The 24,961-nt window shown below is 37.8% G+C and overlaps 1 protein-coding gene across 3 annotated transcripts in view; it reads left to right on the plus strand.

Annotated features, from left to right (window-relative positions):
* Cwc27 (CWC27 spliceosome associated cyclophilin) overlaps positions 1-24,961 on the plus strand; it is a 201,230-nt gene that overhangs the window by 24,533 nt on the left and 151,736 nt on the right. For all 3 annotated transcript variants that reach the window (XM_085830866.1, XM_029485019.2, XM_021180317.3), the window contains exon 10: positions 765-916. In XM_085830866.1, coding sequence (XP_085686992.1) covers positions 765-916 — 152 coding nt within the window. The remainder of the gene's footprint in view (positions 1-764; positions 917-24,961) is intronic.

Below are 24,961 nucleotides of genomic sequence, written 5' to 3' on the forward strand. Positions count from 1 at the left end.
ATTGTCTGAGAAACAAAAACCATGTAAATAGTAAGTGCTATGGAAATACGAGGGAAGGGGAATATGAGGTAGGAAGGTTTTATTTATTAGTAGTATTTTTTTTTAATTCTGTGTTAATAATTCAGTCAAGAAATATATCACTAAGCGGATAGGGCAGGAAGAAAGTAGGCATCTGTATATCTAGAATAAGAGTGTTTCAGGTTAAACACAATGACTCAAGGAGCATATGTCAGGGAGAAGGTGATAGCTCAGGTGCCAAGCTTTCTAAGAGTAGGGATTGGCGTCTTAGATTATAGGAGCCTAAGGGGGGTTGGTTTGGCTTGGTTTTGCTGTTGTGAGGAGCACTCTGGTAGTGTTATCCCAAGGTGCTTAAATCTCAGCTTCTTCAGTGCAGCGCCCTGCCTCCCCTCACCCCCTCACCCCACCCCGCCTCTTCTTGAATCAATTCCTAGTTGATGTTGTGTTGGTCAGCTGCCTCCAGAACCACAGTTCTGCTGGGATAAAGATAGCACTGTGTATAGACACAAAACCCTGGGTGCTACAAAGCGGGTGCTATACAGAAGAGCTGGGAGTGAGGGGGCTAAGTATCTTTGGGATCCCATCTTATTTGCCTAGAGCAGAATTCAGGGGTCATCCCAAAGGGAGAAGAATCTACAACACCTTACTGACTCAAAACTAAACAAACCTGGCCTAGAACTCAGCAAGCATTTCAGATGAGTCTCTGGACACAGTGCCTAGACTCTACTCACGTTCAGCTTTTACAGGATGGTGAGGACGACAGTGCAGAGCGTGACGGATACATGGAGGATGATGAGAAGAACCTGATGAGAGAAAGAATTGCAAAACGGTTAAAGAAAGATGCAAGTGCCAGTGTGAAGTCACCCGGAGACGGGGAGAAGAAGCCGGCAAGCCGAAGGTGAGTCAGGACGGTGCTCTGGGCATCTGTGCTCTCTTCTTACGCCTCTCTCTTCTTACCTGCTGGGACCAGTACTCTATTCACTAAACTGTAAACTCACAATTGCATAATGCTTCTTAACTGCTCCAGCTGTGAAAACCAGCGTCTTTATGACCTAAAGAGACCAGAATCAAAGTAAATTTAATGTACAGTAAACAGTATATTAGCTGCATGTACAAAATTGTGTTTACTAATACCAATGAGAACATTGAGTGATTTATATGGGAGACATCCTCAAAAATTTACCTGAGTAAAATTTTTCCAAATGGTGAGTAAAGTGGGCTGAACCCCTTCTTCGATGTCTTTTCAAGTCTGATTGACTAAAAACCGCACACCTGTCATTGCATTCTGAACTAAGTTTCAGTAACTGCAGGAAGTTCTGTGTGGTGTTAAAAGTTTGTTGGATTTTGTGACTTAACATTTTGCTCTTTTAAAATTTGACTCAGTTTAAAGCCCCCCTTCTTCCCTACATGACTCTTTCTTACAAATCTAGGGTATACATCTTAAATATCACTGTATTACAAAGACATGGGACGTCTTTTCTTCAGTTGAGGTATGCAGTACAATAGAAGTTCAGAAGTAACTCTGTGTGCGTGTTTCCCAGCCTCGTGGGGGAAGCTTGAGCATTGAGGCGATTCCTTTGCAGACTTCCCTGGATGTTTGCTTTGTTAACCAAATGAAAAGTGAGCCTCTGAGCTTTCTCCTGAGGACGTGGTTGTTGTGCTCAGCAATGAGCTAATGTTGCTTTATTTCTCTTCTGTGCGGCAAGGTTCCCTGAAATCCAGATAATCAGGGTTGAACAGGTTTTCATCTTTCCCCTCTTTTTTAAGGTATATGTATTTTTAAATTTTTTATTTATTTTAAATTAGGCTTAAAATACAACTTTTTCTTTTTTTTGTTTTAAAAAACATTTAGTGGGCAAGGCTAACACTAATATATGGTATATCTAAGTATGTATGTGTGGAATTTTCTTAAATTCTGAACTCTATCTTGTTGGCTTCAATACAATTTAAAATAATTATATGCCATGTAACTAAGTTATAATTTAATAGAACTGAATTTTCTATCAGAACTAATTAACGCTTATTTTTAATGCACTTCTCATAAGTGACTAAAAATGGTTTGCCTCATATGAAAAAACATTGCATTTTTCAATATTGTGTTCATCCTTACCATAAAGGGTTGTCTTTCAAAAATTGTCATTTGTGGTGTGGTCATGCTGTGCAGATGTGACATGAATGGATAGTGTAGGCATATGACCTTGATCATAAGGATGCTGGGAGCACTGAGATGTTAGTAGGTGAGGAATGAATTGATTATAGTTAATAAGGAGACTGGTTGATAGATGGTAATCTGTGGCAGCTAAAAAAAAAAGCTGATGAAAGTTCTGATTAAAAAAGCAATTCCTAGGCTGGAGAGATGACTAAGAAGTTAAGAGCACTGACTACTCTCCCAAAGGTCCTGAGTTCAATTCCCAGCAACTACATGGTGGTTCACAACCATCTGTAATAGGATCTGATGGTCTCTTCTGGTGTGTCTGAAGACAGCTACAATGTACTCATGTAAATAAAATAAATAAATTCTTTAAAAAAAAACAATTCCTATTGGTCATGGTTTGTAGAAGCTATAGTCAAAGAGCAGAGTGCTAAACAATTTGATTTGTACTGATTTCATCATAGAGTCTACATTACCTCCTCAAAAGCTTAGTCACCACACAACATCACATTGGGGTGTAGACACGCTGCATCGGCGGACAGTGGAAGGCCACTAACACTTGGTGAGGAGAGAGAAGACTGATGGGCATTTGTCATTGTCTGAGCATGAGAGGTGGTGGCTACCTTAACAGGTCCTGTCACTCCTAAAGGGAGCCTTACATGAGGGCGAAGTGTGAATCCAGAGCATGTCCCTCCTGTCACCTGAAACTTAGTGCTTACGATGACTTCTTAGGAGTCACATCCTAGAAAATATCTGGTTACAAGTTTACTTTTGACACATTGTAACATACATTAAATTCTAAACTATTATGTTTATGAGTACTTTGTACATTCACAGTATTAGGGGAAAACCCCTTTTTATAAAGTACTTGTAAGCCTGCGCAGGAAAGTGAGTTTAGGAAAATTAATTCTCTAACAGTGGTTATAGATTTTAGTAAGGATGTCACGTGGTAGAAGGAAAAACCTGATGTGTAAGTTGTCTTCTGAGTTCTGTATTTTATAGGTCCTTTTAAGTAAGTACATTTTAAATAGATATGTTTATTTTTTAAGTTTTGAGTGAATATAGACATTGTGGATATTGATTGATTTTTGTCTTTTAAGTAAAGTAATTAGTAAATATTCTTAGAAAATATGAAGCAAACATTTATTTCTAACTACTTCTGTATCCACTCAAAGGTTTACTGTCCATGTCCTTCACTCCTCTCTCAGAAGAGGGTCTATGACTAAATAAGCTAAACAGAATTTTATAGGCTTATAAAAAGAATAAACTCTCATTTCTTCTCATGTGTACCCACGGCTGGATAAAAGCTTAAAATGTCTACTTCCTCTCCTGTCAACCCATGGCTGGTGGATTATCTCTGGAAATGGAAAGTTTTAGCCTAAAGCTTAATGTAATGAGTTGTGTTCACCTGTAGGTGGCACTCAGAGGCTACAAGTTAGTCATGTAAAAGCCATGCTGCTTCCTATTTCTAGCATCTGTGTACTGATTCAAAATAAATAGTTAAACACTAATGTCAGGTGGAACAAGTAGACTAGTCAGATAGCATTTGTTGTGATGGTTGCAGTCACTAGGAAATTACTGCCTTTTATTGTGTAATTTCTGCTATGTAGTAATAGTACCAAGTAGTAAGACACAAATATTAAAGTTGAGGAATTGGTTAAACTTTAAATTATGAAACATAAACATATTAACATAAAGTCAAAAGTGATACCTTCATAACTCCTGAGGGCTGGATGGAAAATAAGCTGTCACTAAATTCAGTCCCTTTCATATTCCTCTGTTGAGTTCGTAATGTTTGACTAGGATATCTCATAGAAATTTGAATTATTTCCCCTGTAGGAATTCTAGACCTCTCATAAAAACATTCTAAGTCTCAGACTTAAAGATTGTGTGAGTCTTATCATATATGTTCTACTTTTGATTGATAATCACACGTAGGAAGTGTAAGTTTTCCATGGTACATAAATTTTGTTTTCTTTTCTTAGCAATTTAAAAAAAGGTAGCCTGGTAATTACATTTCAAAAAAATAAGGTAACACATTTAAAAAATGACAGTATAATTTTTTTTTTTTTCTAGACAGGGTTTGTCTGTGTAGCCCTGGCTGTCCTGGAACTCACTTTGTAGACCAGGCTGGCCTCGAACTCAGAAATCCACCTGCCTCTGCCTCCCAAGTGCTGGGATTAAAGGCGTGCGCCACCACGCCTGGCTGACAGTATAATTTTTAAAGCATAGTAAAATTTAAAAATTTAAAAGCTCAACTCATATGTGCAGTCTAACCCCCGAAGTGTGGCCTGCAAATGTCCTACCACGTCCTCAAGACCTTAGGGGCCAAATGTCCCACCACGTCCTCAAGACCTTAGGGGCCAAGGTGGAACTGAGTAGTCGGAGGTGCTGCCTCCTTTTACGCCGGTGCTGTGGACTGAAGCAGGCAGCCAAAAGAGGGAAAGAGACAAATACACAGCTTAAATTCTCAATAATCAGTCTACATATAAGACTTGCAATTATTTCTTTGGTCTAAAGTAATAGAGGTCTAAATGTGTTTCCAGCAAACATTTTAGTTGGACAGCAGATAATAAGGTCTAACTCAGTCCTGCTTTTAATACTATCTGCATGCTTTTACTTGAACTCGATGCTGGGTTTTTATGTGTATTTCATAAGTAGCCATTCTATTCTTAACTTTAATTTCAAATATTTGTTCCTCTTACCTCTAGCCACTATGTAAGAGCTATTATGAAACATAAAGATACAGGAGAAGTGCTTTCTATCTGCAGATGTCTAATTGGTGTTGTTTGGATGCATCCCCAAAGTTCAGGTGTATTGAGAGATGGGTTCTTAAAGGAGTGATTGTTAGGGCTTGAGGGCCTTAGTGTGATTACTCAAGGGTGGGTTAGTTAGTTAGTTAGTTAGTTAGTGTGATTACTCAAGGGTGGGTTAGTTAGGGTGATCACTCAAGGGTGGGTTAGTTAGTTAGTGTGATTACTCAAGGGTGGGTTAGTTAGTGTGATCACTCAAGGGTGGGTTAGTTAGTGTGATTACTCAAGGGTGGGTTAGTTAGTGAGATTACTCAAGGGTGGGTTACGTATCTTGGCAGTGGATACTGATAAAAGAGTTTGCCTGTCTGGTCCTCCCTCACACACTCATGCACATACATCAAGTGTGCTCTTGCTTCTCTGTCAGTCACCTGACACACAAGAAAGGCCCTCACCAGCTACATGCTGCTTCACCTTGGACTTCTCACACTTAAGAACTAACTGTCCAGCTTCAAATATTCTGTTCTTTAGCAAACATAAATTGTGAAAGATTAAGAATTGTAGAAAGTAAATATGACGCATTCACATGTGTGTGAAGTGTCATAGGCAGTAAGTGATGTGTATTTTACACACACAAAAAAATCAAATACCAATTTAGGAAAAGCAAAAGAGGGCCAGAGGTGTGGTCCATGCCTACAGCCCTGCATTCAAGAGGGTGAGGTTGGAAACTCATGAGTTTGAGGTAACCTGGGCTACATAGTGACAAATACTATGATTTTATACATGTCATCCTCATTCTAGTAAGATGAGGCATCTTCTGGAGCCACTATTTAAACACTAGCACTTGTGCATCAAGCTCAGCTCTTCAGATTAATGCTGCTGGTCTCCCCAAGCTGACTAGATGGGTTGTTTTACTGTCTATCTGTTATGGTGAAAATTCTGGCATACTATTGGTTGTAATGTAAACCATATCATACTTTAATATTTCTGGCAAGTTTCCTTTTTCATTCTGTTTGGGTCTTTATTGCAGGAATTTTGGATATTCTCAATAAAACTGTTCCTTGAGCTGTTTGAAATAATATACTACTTTAAAAAGTGCCAGGTCAGTTCACTGAGAACTGGTTAGTCCATATTCAATGGGTCACCTTCAAACCACACCCTACCCCTTATACTTAATCCAAGCAAATGCTGCAGAAATGTGACAACTTTACTGTCTTTACAATTACTTTCCATATGACAGACAGGAAGCTGTGAAATGCACATTGTGGGAAGAGTATCCTGTCCAAACAGACAAGAGCCATTTGCATGTCTTTAGAATATATTTATTCGTATTACCCATGAGAGTTGCAGTCTATTGATCTTGTACCATCTGTTGTTTATGGGGAATAGACTTGTATATCTGAAATGTATTATTGAAATTTTACGGGAAAACATTCTTTAAGTCATTCAGCATTTAATGAAGTATTCTACCCAGGAATATGTGTTTCCACTGAAGAAGATTCAAACACTGGTTGCTTTCTTGTCATCCCTAACTGCTCATTGTGAATCCACCTGTTGATTAAACATGCAAGTGCATTTAAAGTAAGGAGGATGAGAAGGGCCACCAGCAAGTCAAATGTCTTTGTTTTGTACAAAGCATGTCACATTGTACAAGGGCCTGAGGAAAATTATACCTTGTGATTCTGTCTAGGCCTGTCTTCTCTCCATCAACACCTAACTCTTGAGATTTTTACCACCCTTCAGGTATCTCTTGGATTTTGCATGTTCTATGAGTATATTTGTAGTTTCTGTAGCCAATGAGTTGTTTTGGTTTCCCACACTTACTGTGCCTTTCCAGTATGGCTAGGCACTTTGCCAAGTATTTTTTCTCCACAGCAAACCTACAAGGTATATACAAAGATACAAGATATACTTTGTAGTATTTTCCTTGTTTTTACAAATGAAACAAAGAATCCCAAAACACTAGAGTTCTAAAAGGTAAAGTGCCTTGACTTTTGTTCATGGCAATCTAGCAGCAAAGCCAGAGCCCAGGCTGTAATGATCTGCTCCACCTCTCCAGAGCCTAGAGAGTAGGACTCAGCCACATGTGTCCAGCTAAAGACAGCCTGGCATGGCATTTTTTTTCTAGTAGAGAGCATCAGGTTCAGTCAAAAACCCATTTCTAGAAATAAGATGGAGAAGTGATTGAGGACATTGGCACATTAACCTCTGGCCACCTACACAGGCCAACACACTCAAATACAACACAGGCATACACACACACACACACACACACAAATGCATGTAACGTGAGGAGAGTGGGGGGAGACATGGAAATGAATAAATAATTTAGATAATCTCCTCAGATAAATAAATGTTTGTATGCATAAATATATATACAGAGAAAATTTTCAGTAGCTTGAAACAAACAGCTATCTTGCTCTGGGTCAGCTCCATATTGGCTTTATCTGGGACCTGGAATGCACCTTCCTCAGAGATAACTTAACATGGCAGAGGAGAGTGATGATAGACTCATCTAGATTGCAAGGTTTCTGCCTTGAGGTGGCCATCTCGTCCCATGTATTACTTGATCATCTCAGTGGCTAGAGCAGGAGCTGTAGTTAAGCTTGGTGGCCTTTGAGTGAAATGTAGAAGTTTCACAGGCAGGAATAGGAAATGGCTGGAATAGCAATGGAATCAACTACAGGCTGCTTTGATGAGAATTGCCAGGGATACTGTGATTATGCAATAAATTTGATCATTGTCTTTCTGCCTTCCACCTTTGTCTTACTCTAGAGCAAAGAGACGTAACAAAAGACTATATAGCCATCATTAGCAAAATCTGGAAAGGGATATCAATTTCTAGTTACGGAAGACTTTCCAAAGCCAGTTCTACACTTCACTTTCCTTTCAGTCTTTATGTAGGAGGTAGGGAAGGTGATGCTGAATGTCTTCCATAGCTTCCAGAAATGCTGGAGAAACCACAGAACATTAAATGATAACTTCCTCATGAGATATCTTAAGGATCATTTCCTTGTAAGGAAATGAGTTCAAACAAAGGAGTTCTATATGAAGGAACAGGGTTGTTACACAGAATCCTGATGAAAATATTGCTATGGCTCTTCATGAGAAGCAGGGGCAGAAAGTCTATCTTCTCTTCCTCTGTAGTGCTAGACCCTGTTGTTCTCTGTTATTTTTGTTCTCTTATGTAAATCTGTTTCTCCATAGGACAGTAGTTGGACCCCCTATTGAACATCAGCTCTTCAGAGAAAAACTGTCTTGATTTTTGTCCCAAATATGATCACCTACGTGACAGAATCTTTTTTTTTTTTTTTTTTTTTTTTTTTGGTTTTTCGAGACAGGGTTTCTCTGTGTAGCCCTGGCTGTCCTGGCACTCACTTTGTAGACCAGGCTGGCCTCGAACTCAGAAATCCGCTTGCCTCTGCCTCCCGAGTGCTGGGATTAAAGGCGTGCGCCACCACGCCCGGCTCACGTGACAGAATCTTATTGGCCAGGCTTTGGTCTGATGTTCACTTATGATGGCATTGATACTAGAGAAGGAGGAAGGTTCCATGCAATTTGTGGGTATATCCAGGTCAGCTAGCCCATTATCTGTCCTCCCCTTTACTTAGTATAAGGATTCCAGTGTTAAGCTGAACTCATATAAAAGACAGTTACCATTCTCCTTTGTAGCTGCGAGTGGCTATATTAACCAGATTCTGATTAATGAGGTAAGGGAGAAGTATGTCAGACTGTGGAACAATTTAACAATGAATTTTATTAGGCCAGGAGTAGACTAATATTTAGTAGTGGTAGTGGTTGTGGTAGTAGTCTTAGCCGTAGTCATAGTAATAGTAATGTTTTACTAGGCTTAGTGGTTAAGAGCACTTGCTGTTCTTGCAGAGGACCTGTGTTTGCTTCCCAGCACCCACATGGCAGCTCATATCCATCTGTAACCCCAGTTCCAGAGGATCTAATGCCATCTTTTGATTTCAGCAAACAGTAGGCATTTATATGGTACACATGTGTACATAGAAGCAAACACTTATATACATAAAATAAAAAATAATTTCTTTTAAAAATCATTTTATTAATTCTTTGAGAATTTCATATATGTATGTATACAGTGTATTTTGATCATATACAGCCCCTATTTCTATACTTAAATGCCCTCTAGACTCCACCTTCCATACCCACACCTCATCTCTGCCAACATAACAGCTTCCATGTTAATGTTTTCTTTCTCTATTTTTTTTTTTTTTACATCCCACTGAGTCCAGTTTAGTGCTGCTCAAGTATATACATGGGTATGGGCCTGTCTACTGGCATATGAGGAATCTACCAGTGGCCATATCCCCAAAAGAAAAATTGCCTTCTTCCTCCCAGAAGCCATCAAATGCAAATAGCGGGGCCTTATGAACCCCTTCTTATCCATACTGGAATTTTTACTGGCTTGATCTTATGCAGGTGGACACAGCTGGTGATAGACAACCTTGCCATGTCCAGAAGACAGCATCTCATAGCACTCTTACATTCTTTTTTGTTTCATGATACAAATGATAAACTATATTTATACATAAGTAAGTATCAATAGTTATCACAAATCCATAACCAACCACCAACCTTGGGCCTGAGAAACATCTGGACAACTCTCTTCAGAATGCTCATCAAGAAGAACATGGCAGCATGTGTGCAACACTCATGGCAGTGGTTAGTGGCCTTATGATCAGGGTAGCAGGTAATGGATGTGCTATGGATGGCCTGTGGAAGGAAGGAGCCTAGTGGCCATTGGGGTGAGGCCTCAGTTAGAAGGACTCTTGTCTTCTACAGCAGAATCACTCATCCAACTCTTGCATTCTTTCTGCTTTCTCTTCCACAATGTTTCTTGAGCTTGGGGAGTGGGTTGACATGAATATTCCATATGGGGCTGAGTATTCAGTGTTTTATTCTTAGAACTTTGATCAGTTACAATTTTCTATGTTAACCTCTGCTGACTGCATAAAGACCTTTATCTAGATCAAATTTCAGAGCAGCATATATCTACAGGCAGATAAACAGAATAATTAAAAAGTCAGTTTGACAACATGAACATTTTTAGCAAAATAACAATAGGTTCCTGCTCAATGTCTATGATTTCACCAGCCATGGATTTTTGACCATGATTGTAATACCAGTTAGAAATTTTCTCATTTGTAACGGGCTTCAAATCCTATCAAAGGCCATTAGTTACCCCTAAAACAGTCATGTCAGTATTGCACTGGCAGGCACATCTTGCCTGGCAAATCACTGCTGTAGCATGAAGGATCCAGACCATTGATACCTTTTCTCCCTGGGGGCCTGCATAGCACTTTCTGGCACTATGAAAGCTAGCCAGTAAGGAGAAAGTTTCTCGGTTCAAGATTAATTGCTTTATATTGTGCTACCAAAATGTATGATGTCTTCAGCAGTAGGCTCTTAGCATGTTGTTATGAATAGGCAACCAAAAACAATGACAGTGGTTCATGTTGTTGTAGAGACCTGTGGGGCCTTTTTGACTAATAACTTGAAGGGAACTAATTCATGCCTGGCACTGAGTTTTTTCATTTAATAACCCTTGTCTTCTAGGAACACCATTGTCCATCCATGAAAGTTACTTCCATTCAAGCTCTTTTTTTTTATTTTTTAAGTAGATTTTGCCATTAGCTTTCAAAGTAGTGGGACTTCGTAAGAATTATTAATACATCCTTAGTTTTTGCCACATCATATCTCAGCCCTCCCCTGCCCCACCCCCATCTTCACATAAACGTTTAGCCTGCCACACTTGTTTCATGTCCCACGTGTTCTAAGGTTCCCTCTGATTACATTTTTCATTGAGTTGCAGTGTGTTTCTATAAGGCCTTTTCATCGACCTTGAACAGTTTTTATGTTTTAAAAAAGAAAGAAGAGGCTATTTCTTTTTGATTCCTTCTTCTTTGTGCTGGTCTGGTACACTGATTTGTTGGCTGGAGAAAGGACCTGGACCCTTAAGATATTAGGAACTATAGTTCCAACTTGAATTTCCCACCTATGAACTTTTTTGACATGAGCTAAAATATTGGATTATATCAACCATATTCTTGGGGTTTCTGTTCCATGAAGCAGAAACTGATAGGATGTGATGCAGTAAGACTGCTTCCTTACTATGGTAAGGAAGATCCTCCAGGGTAGGAATGGGGGCCAGGAGGAGATGGTACTTGCTTTTTATTGGTGAATAACTGCTTCATTATTTCTGATAGCTGCCTTAGTTGACTTTCTTAGTTTTCCTATAAGATAATCATTATATTTACACCATTCAACATATTTTTGACCTACTTTTAGATGATAATCTTGTTAATTCATTAAGAAAACAGAAGTTGGGAGGGAAGATTTGTTCACTTTCCCTACCATCAACTCTATCATTCTACATCTGAATCCATAATCTTCTAGGAAAGGCCTTGCTCATGTTTGGGTCTCTGGTGCCTTTCATTGCTCCATGAGCCCCTGCAGACTGTTAACCACCTTTTGTACCAGGTATATTGGCTTCCTTGAATTGCCCCAGATACATGTGTTTGTGGATACATTCCACTTCTGGGCCTTACTTAGTACTTAGCTTCTTTTCACCCAGTTTCTTACTCAAGTGACTTGGGAGAGGCCTTTTCTCAGGCTGTTCTTTTAAAATGAATGCCTCATCCCTGTGAGGAGTACACTTCTGATAGCCTTGGGAAAATGTATCAAATATGTTTGATTTTTTTTATCAACTATGTATGTTAGGACCCACTCTCCTTAGAACAGACAAGCCCCACTCAGTAGTTCTAGTGTATTTAGGAATTTGCTTTTTAAAGTTAGAAACAATGGCTCATACCTGCAATCCTAGCATTTGGATGGCTGAGGCAAGAGGGTTACAAGTTTAAAGTCATCATGTCCTATGAAGTAAGATATTGTCTCTAAGCAAATAAGCAAAGGAAAAAATATCAATTTTTAAAGCTTAAGAACCACTAATTTAGTATTTCATTAATATGACTCATCTGAATGAATAGATTTTATTTGACTGAGTCATTGCCTTCACTTAGGTTACCATTTTCAAAGCAAATACAGTATAAACTATTAATTGTTAGGGTTCAAAAATAACTGAAAGAAGACCCCTCACTGAAGTAGTTTGCAAGAACAAAAAGCATTGATTCTGAAGAAACAACCAGCATGCTAGGTAGGGTTAGTTACCGCCACTTCAGAATGATGACACAGACAAAGCCATTCAAGCCCCTTTTATTACAGAACTGTTTAATTGCTTCTGGGATAACAACAGGCTTCTAAGTCCTAGAGCACATTCCAAGGGATTATAAAAACCATTAACTGAAGGTCATAAAGAAGGAGCTAAAAGATAAATGCCACAGGTACAAGGACAGAAGATAAAATATTGACTGAATTCATCTATACAAAACTTCAAGGACAACTTAGTTATGTTTTTTAACTCTCCATGAACCTGTAAACTTGTAGCAAATGAATGTTTAGCCAGGTAATTACTTCTAGTAGATTTTGTATGTAGACATTCTCTGTTATAAACCTCTTATTCAGTTTATGTTCTTAATTTATGTGCAAACTCATAGTGAACTTTTTACCATGTGATCACACACTCTGAAAGTTGTATAAGTGCTGAGAACAAAGAGCAGAGACAGGCCTTCCTCCCCTTTTTTTCCCTAGACTTCAACTTAGAGCCATGTGAAGGCTACAGAGGCTTCTTTACCTAGCCTCCCACTGTTTTACTATGAGGTGCTAAACTGGTGACTGCAGCTTCTCACCTCAGAGCAACCCAGGCAGGCAGATCAGCTGAGGAAGCAAAGTACACTTAGGATGGGTAGCTGTATTAGTTAGGGTTTTACTGCTGTGAACAGACACTATGACCAAGGCAAGTCTTATAAAAAAAAAAAACAACATTTAATTGGGGCTGGCTTACAGGTTCAGAGGTTCAGTCCATTATCATCAAGGTGGGAGCATGGCAGTATCCAGGCAAGCATGGCGCAGGAGGAGCTGAGAGTTCTATGTCTTCATCCAAAGGCTGCTAGTGGAAGACTGACTTCCAGGCAACTAGGGTGAGGATCTTATACCCACACCCACAGTGACACACCCATTCCAACTAGGTCACACCTATTCCAACAAGGCCACACCTTCAGATGGTGCCACTCCCTGGTCCAAGGATATACAAACCATCACATTAGCTAATGGTTTATGACCTAGTTTCTGAAAGGAGACAAAATGGGATAAAAAGGATCCTTCATAATAATGACCAGCTCTGAAGAAAACCTTCATAGAATTCTCTAGTGTGATCTCATCATTTGCTGTCTTTGATGTGTTAGAATTACTGTTCTTCCAAAACCCTGGCTACCACTACTTGGATGAAAGTAAACTTCTGCCTCAGTCCTTTCATTGTATGTGTGCAAGTATGTTGATATAAAAGCTATTTACCATTACATGTACCTATGTAAGGTTTAAACCTTAAGTAAGATTTTGAAGCATATTAGTAGGTTCCCAGATTTTTAAAGGTTAATTTTGTAAATGATTGTTTTCTACTTGATGTTTCTTAAAGCTCTGCAATTCATTTTCCTGTTTTAACTTCCTGTCTGTGTAGTTAACTTTAAAATATGTAGTATTGACTTAGCTGCTTTTCATGAATTACCTTGTTCAAACAATCTCAAGATGTAATTGACAGGCTTCTGTTCTGACTGAAAAATTCTTTTTTCCTAACTGAAGGCAACCATTAACTTGTTTAAAATTTTCTTTTTGTGTTTCTCTATTTGCTTTAGAAATTCATTAGGTTAATAATACATATGTATTCAACAGATGATAGGAAGTTAGACTTATTTTTTGCTGTGCATTTGTTTTTCCTGGTTCTATACACAGTAACCAGTTTTCCTAATTTTGAACATTATGCTATATCTTCCCATTTCCTTTCTTCACGTTGTGTTCAGTTTTTAGTTCTATTAATCATTACAGATTATTACAAGTTTCCCAGATATGCTTATTTGTTCAAAGTATTTACAGTTACTTGAAATATCTTATAAACCAGCTTTGTGCAAGGCTTCAGCATGTTTAGTCACATACTGTGTTGGCCTGACACAAGATTGAAGCGATAGAAGTCCTTTTATTTTTTTATCCTGTGGGAGTTTGGTCTGGTTTAGTTTTAAGTGAAGTTTGTATGTACTTGCCTTGTTACCTACAGAAATGTCAGTAGCAGATCTGTGAAATTATATTTACTGTGATGTAAGGTGGGGCTTCCATCTCCATACTAGAGAATGGCCTAGGGTTTGAAGACTAAGAAAACATTTCATGCATCAGCCTTACTTACTTGGTCTTATCTTCATTGTTATATTCATAGGTAGAGTTTATCAATGTTCCAGTGAAATTTTAAAAGTAATGTTTCTTTCCTTTCTTTCTTTCCTTTTTTGTTTGGTTGTTTGCCTGTGCTATATATTATGATAAGACTTTTGGAATAGAATATGCTTCCATTTTACCAGATGGATAAAGGTCTTTACTCAGTGTTTTCAGTAGCTAATTAGTAATGAAAATATGCTTGTTGCTTAACTATTCTGTATTATTGGAAGCACAGGTGAATATGGTAAATAGGTTAAAGGCAGCGTGGGATGCTGATTATTCAGTCTTTTCTAGTAGTGTAACTCAGGGATTGATAGAAGACACTGGCCTCCTGAAGAGACCAAGAGAAAATGTCCCTCTTTTGCCTCCTTAGTTTTATTTCTATGGTGTACTAGTTGACTATAACAGTTATCAGTGGGGCCAAATAACAAAACATCTACTAAAGTCCTTTCTGTATGGTGTAGAGGAAACCTAGGACACGAGCCTGCAGAAGTATAACACAGCCTAAGGGTAGCTAAGCTATTCAGCATGTACATATGGCTCTAATAGGAAATGATATTTAAATGACATAAATTCACGGGATGCAGGTCATTCCAAATCTCTTGCTAAACTACTAAGTTAGGAGTACTGGCACCTGCATATACTAGCTGCTCTTGAGGCCAAGGCATGAGTATCCCAAGTCCAGCCTGTCTGGGCTGCAGAGTGGTTTCATGGCCAACCTGGGGCCACCAGTGAACTCTTGTCCCCCAAAGAGTTTTTTGAATGGGCTGAGAATGTAGCTCCATGAGAGAACACTTACATTGTGCCCTGGATTCCATCTGCACACTGCAAAAGAAATAAAACTCATTAAGGGTTTTTTCAGAAACAGTGTTTAAAAAAACAGTTGTTTTTTTTTTAAAATAAAAGCAACATAAAGGGCATATTTGCATTTGAAAAATTGCTTTTTTCAAAACAAAAGCTTTAACTAATATTCTAGGATGTTGGATAATTTATAGTGTGTAGATCTTTACTGACAGTGCTGTAGATTAGTGTAAGTAGACAGTACTGGAGGCTTTACTTGTCCTTTTGTAAAGGTGGAAAATTTTTATTTTCCTGACAGAGTGGTTTCTGGGCCTCCAACATAGCACTTCCTGCTCAATGGCAATCCATCTGATTTTCAGCATGCTTTACTGATTGCTGCATTTCCATCTGGTTAGAGATGGGATTCTTTTGTATAGTATTACACCTGAACTAGAGGAGCTTAAGTACCATGTTATATTTCACCTGGATATAGTTTTTACCAGGTGGGATGTTGGAATTGGGTATGTAGGATGCAGATAATAAGTGCAAGGGCATAGGTGAAAATTTGATGCCATGGTAGCTGAAGAACTTTAGAAAGTGTTAGAGAAGTATAGTAGTGCAGGTCATGATGGGCCTGCCTTCAATTCTATGCTTGGAACCCGAGCTCTGTCCTTTAGATGGCAGAGAACTTCAAGATTAAATTGAAAATTGATACAATTAAGTTTCTTTTTTAGAAAGATCCCTTGTAATGATAGGAGGGAGCTGAGAGGCTAAGGTGACATGTATGTCATGTCATGTTCATTCATCATGTTTGATGAAAACCTGTGCTAAGGCAGCACCTTGTTGCCATGTACTTTACATTTAACATGCTCCCCTCCCCCCCACACTGTCATGTGGTAGATACAAAGATACTACCCTCGAGCACAAAAAAGTGCCCAGCTGAACCTAAGAGATAGCCATCTGAGCACAGTGAACTCTGGGTGAAACAGGACTTCAGAGCCCAGTAGCTTCATGTGGGAGGGTGAGATTAATTTTAATTTTATAGATCAGGCAGTCTGCATGATTAATCCTGGCCCTTGAAGAAGATGTAAGGTTTGAATAAAAGGAAGTGGGTGGGAAAGGAAATTTTTTAACAGAGGAAACCAAGGAAAGTACAGAGTGTTCTTGAGGAGTAATCTGCTGTGACTCACAGAGTGCATGCAGTTGGAGATGAGGCTGGCAAGGTAGACTGCGACTAGGTCCCAGGGGGAATCTTAGGGTAGTCAAGTAGAAATATAACTTACTTAACTTCATTTCTATATTCATCAACGATACTAGAAGAAATGTAGATCAAACTTCAAATTGAATAAATAAATTTGAAACATTCAAAGTTGGAAGAATATTGGATTTTTGAGTAGGAGTAATATAAATAGGAAAGTTTGATTAAAATTACTATATTGTGCTACTTTTTACTTCTATCATTTGAAACTCAGTAGCAGAGCACATTAGTGAATGGGGTAGTGTGGCCTCAAGGGCAAGTATAAATCTAATGGAACACATATTTCTTTCTAGTTCTATCTTAAATATCAGTGAGATATTCAGTTTAGGAGCAACTGTGATCCTGTGAAGATCCCAGGGCTGTTAACTGTAAATAAAATCAGAGTAAATCAGTATTTTTTTAGATTATGTCTTTATCTTTAGGTAAGATTAGTTTCTTCTCTTCTTGCCTTAGTAGGGTTTTAGTTTTAGTCAAATAAAAAATACATATAAAACTACTTTGAAAACCTGATGGCACTGATGACTTGTGTTGATAAATTTAGATGGCCTTTGATTCCCTGTAGTCCAGTTCTCTCAGTTATAATTACAGACAGATCACTGAATGGTATTGAAGGCACTGTATATACTAGAAGTATACAGTACCAAGGGTGTTAAAGAGATGGGCCCAGGTCCTAGAGTGAAGAGACAAGTTGAGCCTGTGCACTGGATTAATGGCCACTGTTCCTCGGAACCATTCTGTGGTCCCACCTCACACATCTCTCGGCCCCAGAGAGCAAAGTTGTGTCAGATGCACTTACAGATTAAGTCATACACATGAATATCATTAAAAAAGCACCAGATGGTATAGACTCAAGTTTTTTAAATTCATAGGAAATCTCAAGGAAGTTTCAGGCTAGGTGAGGTTTATTTTCCTGAAGGGATATTTAAGCAGTCAGAACCCAGACTGGAATATGTAGAAAATTTTGTTCGAAAAAAGAAGGAAAGCCCTCTTATTTGAAAATGGGATTGCTAGAATATGACATTTTGCTTGAATCAGTATTTACTATTTTTATTTCACTTGTTTAATTTTGAATTTATATAAAATAAAATATTATTCTTAAGGACATCTTATTTATAATAAAATTTTTATTACAACTTCATGAAACTAAAATAGCTCATGTTTAAACATGATTATGGCCATGTTCACTCAAGGAAACAAATTTAAAAGATAACATTCTAGCTTTAACTAGCTAGTATGTGCAACTGTTTTATTTGAGAGAGATGAATGTCCTTGTTTAGAATTGGGTGACATTCATTGCTTTGGAAAATCCTCCACTTTTTAAAAGATCGATGTGTTTTTAAACATAACACTGACAGACACATTTCAAGTCTTTCTAAGGAAAATAAATAGAAAATGTCATTTTTTAAAAAATGAAATTTTAGCAATAAAGTTGTCCTATTCTACTCTTGTGATTTTGCTAGAATATTTACACATTTTTGAAGTTTGATGTGCCAAGAGTTTTAAGAAAGTGGTTTAAATTTTTTCTCCATATGATTATTTTTATGGACAATATTACTTGATATTTGGCATTGACAAAATGATAAGTGATTAATAAAGCAAATACTTGGGTGGTAGTAGATTGGGAATTGGGATTTTAACTTGGTATGTGATGACTGAAATCAAACTGGGACCTGCCTCTCAGAACTTTGGCTCTGAGAGAGCCAGGAAGAATGGATGTCTCATTTCTTATCTTTACCTGCAGAAGGGAGTTTGTTTTGTTCTGTTTTGGTTTATTTTTATTTTATTAGTAAGTATTTTAGTGGAGGTGGAGGTTTTGATTGACAAAGGGGTGCTTTATATATTAGCCTATTTATGAACTTAAATAAATATATATATGGTTATATAACTATATTATTATGGGCTGGAGAGAGAGCCCACTGGTTTTTTTCTTTGTCACCCCACCCCTCTCTCTGCTCTTAAGTAGTCTTTCTTTCTTGTGCTGTTCTCATGTGAGTTGGGCATATCCTATCTTTGAGTCATTCTAGTCATTATGTGAGATCTTTCTCTGATTCATCACTTTGTGTGCCTCTCAGTTACATTTTCACTCTCAAACATGGCTGGTTCCTTTTACAAACTAACCTTACCTTTATTGTTAGGGTTTAAAGGTATGTACTAAGGGCATGTGAGATCATATAAACTTAGAAGATCTTTGAATGCGATCTCTTGCCAGAGCAGCCATGTTGCTGGATTAAAATCCCTCTACAGCCCAGGCTGTCCAGTTGCCTCCTGTCCCTAGTGTTAGCTGTGTATATGTACTTATTGTCCTGTGCTATCAATAATTCCTTTACTATGAATTAAGTAGAAAAGTTAAAATATATATTAAGTACTTTTGAAATAACAATAATAAAACTCCATTATAGATCTTTATCTAAATAGCATTCATTTCAGACCAAAAAAAAGAAAAAAAAAAATTCCCAACAGAAAACATTTAGAAGAATTGTAGTACTTTTACATTTTTGCCAGACTCCTTAATTACTGGCTTAAAAGAAGACAGATGGAATCCCAATTCTGCCTTTTCATTCAATCTATTGTATGTGCTGAGTTGTTTTTAACTTGTAGGAGGAAAATCTGGCTTCAAAACAATACCTAATTTGAGGAAGGAAGGGCATTTTAGCATCCTTTTCAGATAATTGTGGTAATTATCCTTTGATGCCGTACCAAAATCCAACAGGTAATAATTTTTTGTGCTATGGGTAATGTGAAATCTAAAACCAAATCAATAAACTCTTCATAATGTGTTTTCCATTAAAACTCATTGTTTTTCTTACACTTTGAATGAATCATTTGTCCATTTGTGACTTCATAACATTCTGCATTGGTCATTTGGAAAGTATTGATTCATCAGGTTACACTTATCTTCCAAGCATTGATACAGTTTGTTATACAAAAATCACATTTACACAGAATCACCAGTCATCTCCAGAGAAGTCTTTCAGTGTTTGGTCAGTTTCATAGCAGGGTTTCCCTTTTTTAATGCTAATTTTCTATCAAGAACTCATATTATCATTGCTAACAAAATTTTCTAGTCTTCCTTGAGATAAGAAACTCATTTTGTTGCCTAGTCAGAATTATCAAAAATTCAGAACTTGTGAGTTGTTCTTTCAAATGTCAGGTGTATACATGTAAAGACTCTTACCATTTTAGCTCGCAATTGAAATAATTGCAGAAGTGTTTTTCCTCAACCATCATGCTTTTGCATTCAGGATGCGTGGGATCTCCCAAAGAATCTTATGGTAAAAGTTGAGTTTTCAAAAGTTAAAATAACTTTACTGTTTTCATTAGGATATGTCTTAGCTGAAACACACCTCTAGTTGTAATCACTGCTGAGTGCCTGACAAGATGCAGAGACCAAAGGCCTTTACCATATGGTTTGCTGTCACTGGCTGAGTACATAGGACAGTTCAGGGGTTTATCTACTGTTGGTGTTATACCAGCCCTGCAAATGTCAAAACAGCGAGAAGGTAAATCAGGGCATAATGTTATTACCATAATTGTTTGATCTTGTGGATTCTTTTGAAATAATTTTGAGCTTTCATGGAGTCAATGAACTGTACTTCTTAACTGCTTCTCTATGGATTATGAATGTAGAATACAGACCCTAGATCAAAGAAATCTGGCTTAAGCTAGCTCTGAATCTTAGAGATTTAGAAGTAGGTCTCTAAAAGGTTTAGAAGTAGGTCTCTAAAAAGGGTTTCTCATTTTTAAAGTGACTTACAATAGAATTAAATAATAAGATTTGTCTGCAACAACTGGATACCATGGTCCATGTCTATGGTCTCGTCTTTTCTAAAGTCTGAGAAAGGTGGAAAATTTTAGACCAAGAGTTTGGTGCATAGTAAAACCCTTTTCTTTTAAATTAAAGAAGGAGAAAGAACATTGAAAAGGAAGACTAAAGAAATTATGATGGTTAATCTTGACAGCTTGATTTGATTGACAGATCTTTGGGGATAAGTAAAATATATAGCTGAGTACCTCGGTGGGAGCATTGTCTGAGACCCTTACCTAATGAATGCTTCAGCATACTGATTAATTTTGGTTCTTTTTTGAAACATGTTCTCATATATCCCAGGCTAGCCTCAAGTTCACTCTGTGGTATGGGATACCTTGAACCCATAATCTTTCTGCTACCTCCTAAATGCAGAATTATAGGTGTGACTCATCATGGCCAGCCCTGGATTAAAACTTCCCATAGAATGTATGAGTTAATGAGACTATGGAAGGTAGTTTGTTTAGAGAAAGTAGCTCACAGAGGGCATGTCCTTGGGGGCTGTCTCTTCCCCTGGCTCCTCCTTCCAAATTTTGTCATTACAGAGTTCCTGCCATAGTGGACTGAAGTCACTGAAATCCTAGATAAAATATCTCTTTTCTTCCTTAAGTCTTATCTATCAGGTGCATGTTCACAGCAATGATAAAATTTATCAACATAGAAACTCAACAAACAAGTGCAGTGGAAAGATCTAATTGAACTTGGAGTCAAGGCAGGAAAAAGTTGTAAAAGGATTGTTATGGCGGTAAATGAGTTAATGTATAAAAAGCTCCTACCCACAGCTTTTATGTATATTCTATAGTAAACTATTAATGCTTTTGGTTACACACATACATAACTATTTGTGTAAGCTTCTAATTTTGAATATTTGAAAACTAAAGCTTTCAAATCAGATCATACTTAAATAGAACAGTGTGATAACACCTATTTTAATTTGGAGGTACTAAGATTTCTCCTTATATCTATCTTACATAGACTACTTCAGATAACAGAAGGCACACCTGAATTGCTTCGACAGAGGAGTCAGAGTCATCATCTCCTCTATAACTGGACCTTTGTAGTCATTCTTCCTACAGCTTAAAGGCCCTTAAAAGCCAAATGTAGTGTGATGTGGGAAGAGTTAGTTTATTTTGTATTTCAGTGATCCTTGATGGCACAACTTGGCTACTCCTCAGTTACCTATTGATATTGTTGCTGTAGCCTGTACTTTTATTCCTTGTATTCTTACAAGCTGGATGCCTTTGCAAGCTGATTCCCCATGGCATGCTCAGATTGAGTTCTCATTTTCCTGTGGCTTTCATTCAGAGCTTTCTGCTCTGTGTAGTTACAGCTCAGCCAGAAAATGTAGGTGGAGAATGCTAAGCTTCTGAATATAATGGAAATGAGTGTATCCTAAGTTAAAGTCAGTATTTGCTCAGGACACACAGCTATCCATTGCTTAAACCTGTTTGCCAGGAGTTCTGATTGAAACTAAAGGTAAGGGGGACCCTAGAGGAGCCTTTGTGCTATTGGTTAGTAACACTGTATGGAATTACTCTGTCAGGACAATAAACAACAATTGCTTGAATATGTATATCACTAAACATAATGGAGAGGAAATCAGTTGTGAATTTTGAGCACACATGACTTCAGAAGTAGTTCCTTATTTTTATGAAATGATCTATCTTTAGTATCCAAGCTTTACTTAGTATTTTGAAATGTTTGTACATTTATTGATGTTTATCTGTTTGGACAGCCATATGATGAGTACAACTTTGTTTTCCGTCCTTTTTGCAGCCTAGTTGCATGTTCTGACTCCAACTTTAAGCGAGCCCTTCTACAGTGCACTGACTCTGTCTCCTACTGCTGTACCACTGTTCTTTGTCATAAATGCGCTCCTTTCCAAAACCAAGAATACTGTGATATGATCCAGTTGTTTAGGTCCACATAAGAGACTTGGAGTCATTGTGTATTTGACTTGACCTTGTGTTTAAAGGCTGGTGCAGTGGTGCCTTTAGAGAGGACCCTGAGAGTCTTCTGAGCGCTCATTCATCTCTTTCTATACTGAAGTCTGTTCATCCTTTTTTTTTTTTTTTAACTAAAAAAGACTAAATTGTTTCTTTGTAGACCAAGGACACATGTGTATCTTATATGTAGGGGCCAAGGGACTTCTTTTCACGTGCTTAGCCCATGTCGTTTCTTCGAGCTTATGTGCACCTAAGCTCTTAATCCTTTCCCCTGAGCCATCTCCAAAGGTAAGGTTTGCATTTAGTGAAGCAGGAATCATCTCTAAAGACTGTCCTTGAATCCAGTTATAGAACAGGAAGAGGATTTGCAGTTCTGGGAGCTCCCTGGCTCCCAGCACCAAAGCTGAAAGTTTCTGGAGCCTGCATAGGTACTCTCTTAGTAGCATAGAGACACATCTATTTTGATCCAGATGAGCAGAGTGGAAGTGGAGAGCATTATTAAAAATTATAGGGGTGTTTTATGTATGAGTGTTAGATTTATTTGTATAGTTTTATTTATTTTACTATATATAAAGCACATTGGTGAACTATACTAAACTACCAACAATGGAATATTTCCCCCTAAACTTTTCACTGTTTTTTGATGTACTATCTTTGTATAGTACTATTTAAATATTCTAGTTGTAAATTTTAGTTTCCAAAAAATTCCTGGACAAATTACCATTTTTTTCTATTTAAAATAAAAGTCTAAACCACATTCATACAGAATTATAGACTAGGTCAAAGTTCTCCCTTCTTAAATAAATGTCCGTAAAACAGATGTAGTCCTGGCTACTCATGATGTCTCAGGCCCTCAAACTCTGTAGATTGCTGAACGTTTGGCAAAGATAATTATATACCTTGGCTCGGGGTGTGGAAACAGCAAAGGTTTTTACTTTTCATTATGTAAATTAGCAGTGGAAATAGCTGTATATTGCTCTATGATGTTATCTTACTAAATATAGATAATGTGCATTCATTTCTGTGAAAGGAAATAGTTTGCCACAACTAATGGTTAGATATTTGTTATAACAAACTATTCATTATTGGAATATCCCATATCTTTCAGTAGTTTTTTTTTCTGTAAACTTCTTTAGGGTTATAAATTGATCAACTTCTATGGCTTTATTTTATAAGCCATTTTTCTAATTTTTATGAACCCTCCTCCTCCTCCTTCTTCTCTCTTCCTCTTCCTCCCCATCCTCCTTCTCCTTCCCTCCTCCTCCTCCTCCTTTTTTTTTAAGTGTATGTATCTGTGGGTGGGTGCCTGTGGAGGTCAGAGGCTTCATATCCTCTAGAGCAAGAGTTATAAGAGGCTGTAAAGTGTGATCTGGGTGATGGGAATTTAACTCTGACCCCCAGCAAAATCACAATAATAGTACAGGGCTCTTAAACACTGAGCCATCTCTCTAGCCCCTATTTTATTCTTGAATAAAGAAAAAAGATAAAGATTTTTATGGTACTATTTATGCTGTTTTTGTGCTCATGTGTCTTTTGAACTTGTTTCTTGACATTACTGATATGGGGATAATAAAAACCAAATGAGAGTTAAAGCTTATTTGGTTAATTTTGGTGATAAAATAGACATCTCGCATAGTACAGGAAAGATATTCAGAGGTGGATGGAATGGTGTTTTAAGGAAAGCTCTCACTTGATAGCTCTTCCTGTGTAGTAGCCCAGGCTGGCCTTTTGCTCTTGGCATTACTTCTGCCTGAGTCTCTAACATTCTGGTATTAGAGGAATAAGCTACAATGCTCAGTTAAGGAAAAATCTGAAGAAGCTACAAGCTACCATGTAAGTTATACGACACACCCAGTTCTACAAATATGTGAATTTTGTATTCAAATAAGCAGATAGTTAATTAAAGCCACAAGACTGCACTGTATTTTCCTTACTACACTCATAAAGAATAGGCTTTGTATCACTTAGTGAATTTCAGCTAATAGCTTACAGGTAAGTTTATTCTACGGATGCTTTTTTCTCAAGCTTCTTGATGTAACCTGATGTTCTTTAGTGGCTCTAGGAGACAATGGAAGGGAAAAGGGAGAGGTGACTCTCAAGGCATTCGGTACAAACAGCACTGCCTGCCTGTGGTTCTGTGAGCTCTGTATCCTATTTTTAGGCCCTGCTTTACAAGTTATGTTTTTACTTTCATTCAATTGCTAATCAACAGTTTCCTCTGTGAAGATGTTTTTGCCATTCTTGGAACCAAGTAGAATTTTCCCTTTAATGATACTACTGTCTGTAGAGGTCCCAGGCCTATGACCTTTAAAAAAGAGAGAAGAAGCAAAGCATGTTCCCAATTTACTGTGTGGTCAGAGGAAGCTGGCCCAGTCACATCAAGCCGAATTTGATGTGAGTTAGTACAACCTTTGACAAAAGGTTGTGGTTCACAGCTCTGTCTGGAGGAAGACAATGCATCATATTGTGTAAGTCACCCAACAGAGGAACAGTATTGTCAGTAACATCTCTTCAGTCGTCATTCCTAAATCTGGTGATATAAAGACTGCTTCCTTTTCAGTACCTTTACATTTGTTTGCTGAAGGTGGAGCTCAGAATATATGCCCATCATGGAGAACAACGCTAAGTTTAGTGAGGCTGCTGTGATGTTTCTATTTCAGAAGACTTGTATTTATCTGAGCTACAGGACCAGTTTATATAAACGAGAAAGTAAGAGTTTCCATATACTGGGAGAGCTTTTGAAAGGATGCCCTTTATGCTTGCCACTTCATCTCCACCCAGTGTTACAAACAAACATTCATGTCTGCAGTAGGCAGGCCATTTGTGGGTGTGTGTAACTGTGCTTGAAGACATTCAATCTCAGGCCTTTTCCAGTCCCAATGAGGATGGTTCAAAAATGAGTGCTCACTC

Source organism: Mus caroli, unplaced genomic scaffold, assembly GCF_978045245.1.
Source record: "Mus caroli unplaced genomic scaffold, Mus_caroli_1 scaffold_15, whole genome shotgun sequence".
NCBI lineage: Eukaryota > Metazoa > Chordata > Mammalia > Rodentia > Muridae > Mus > Mus caroli.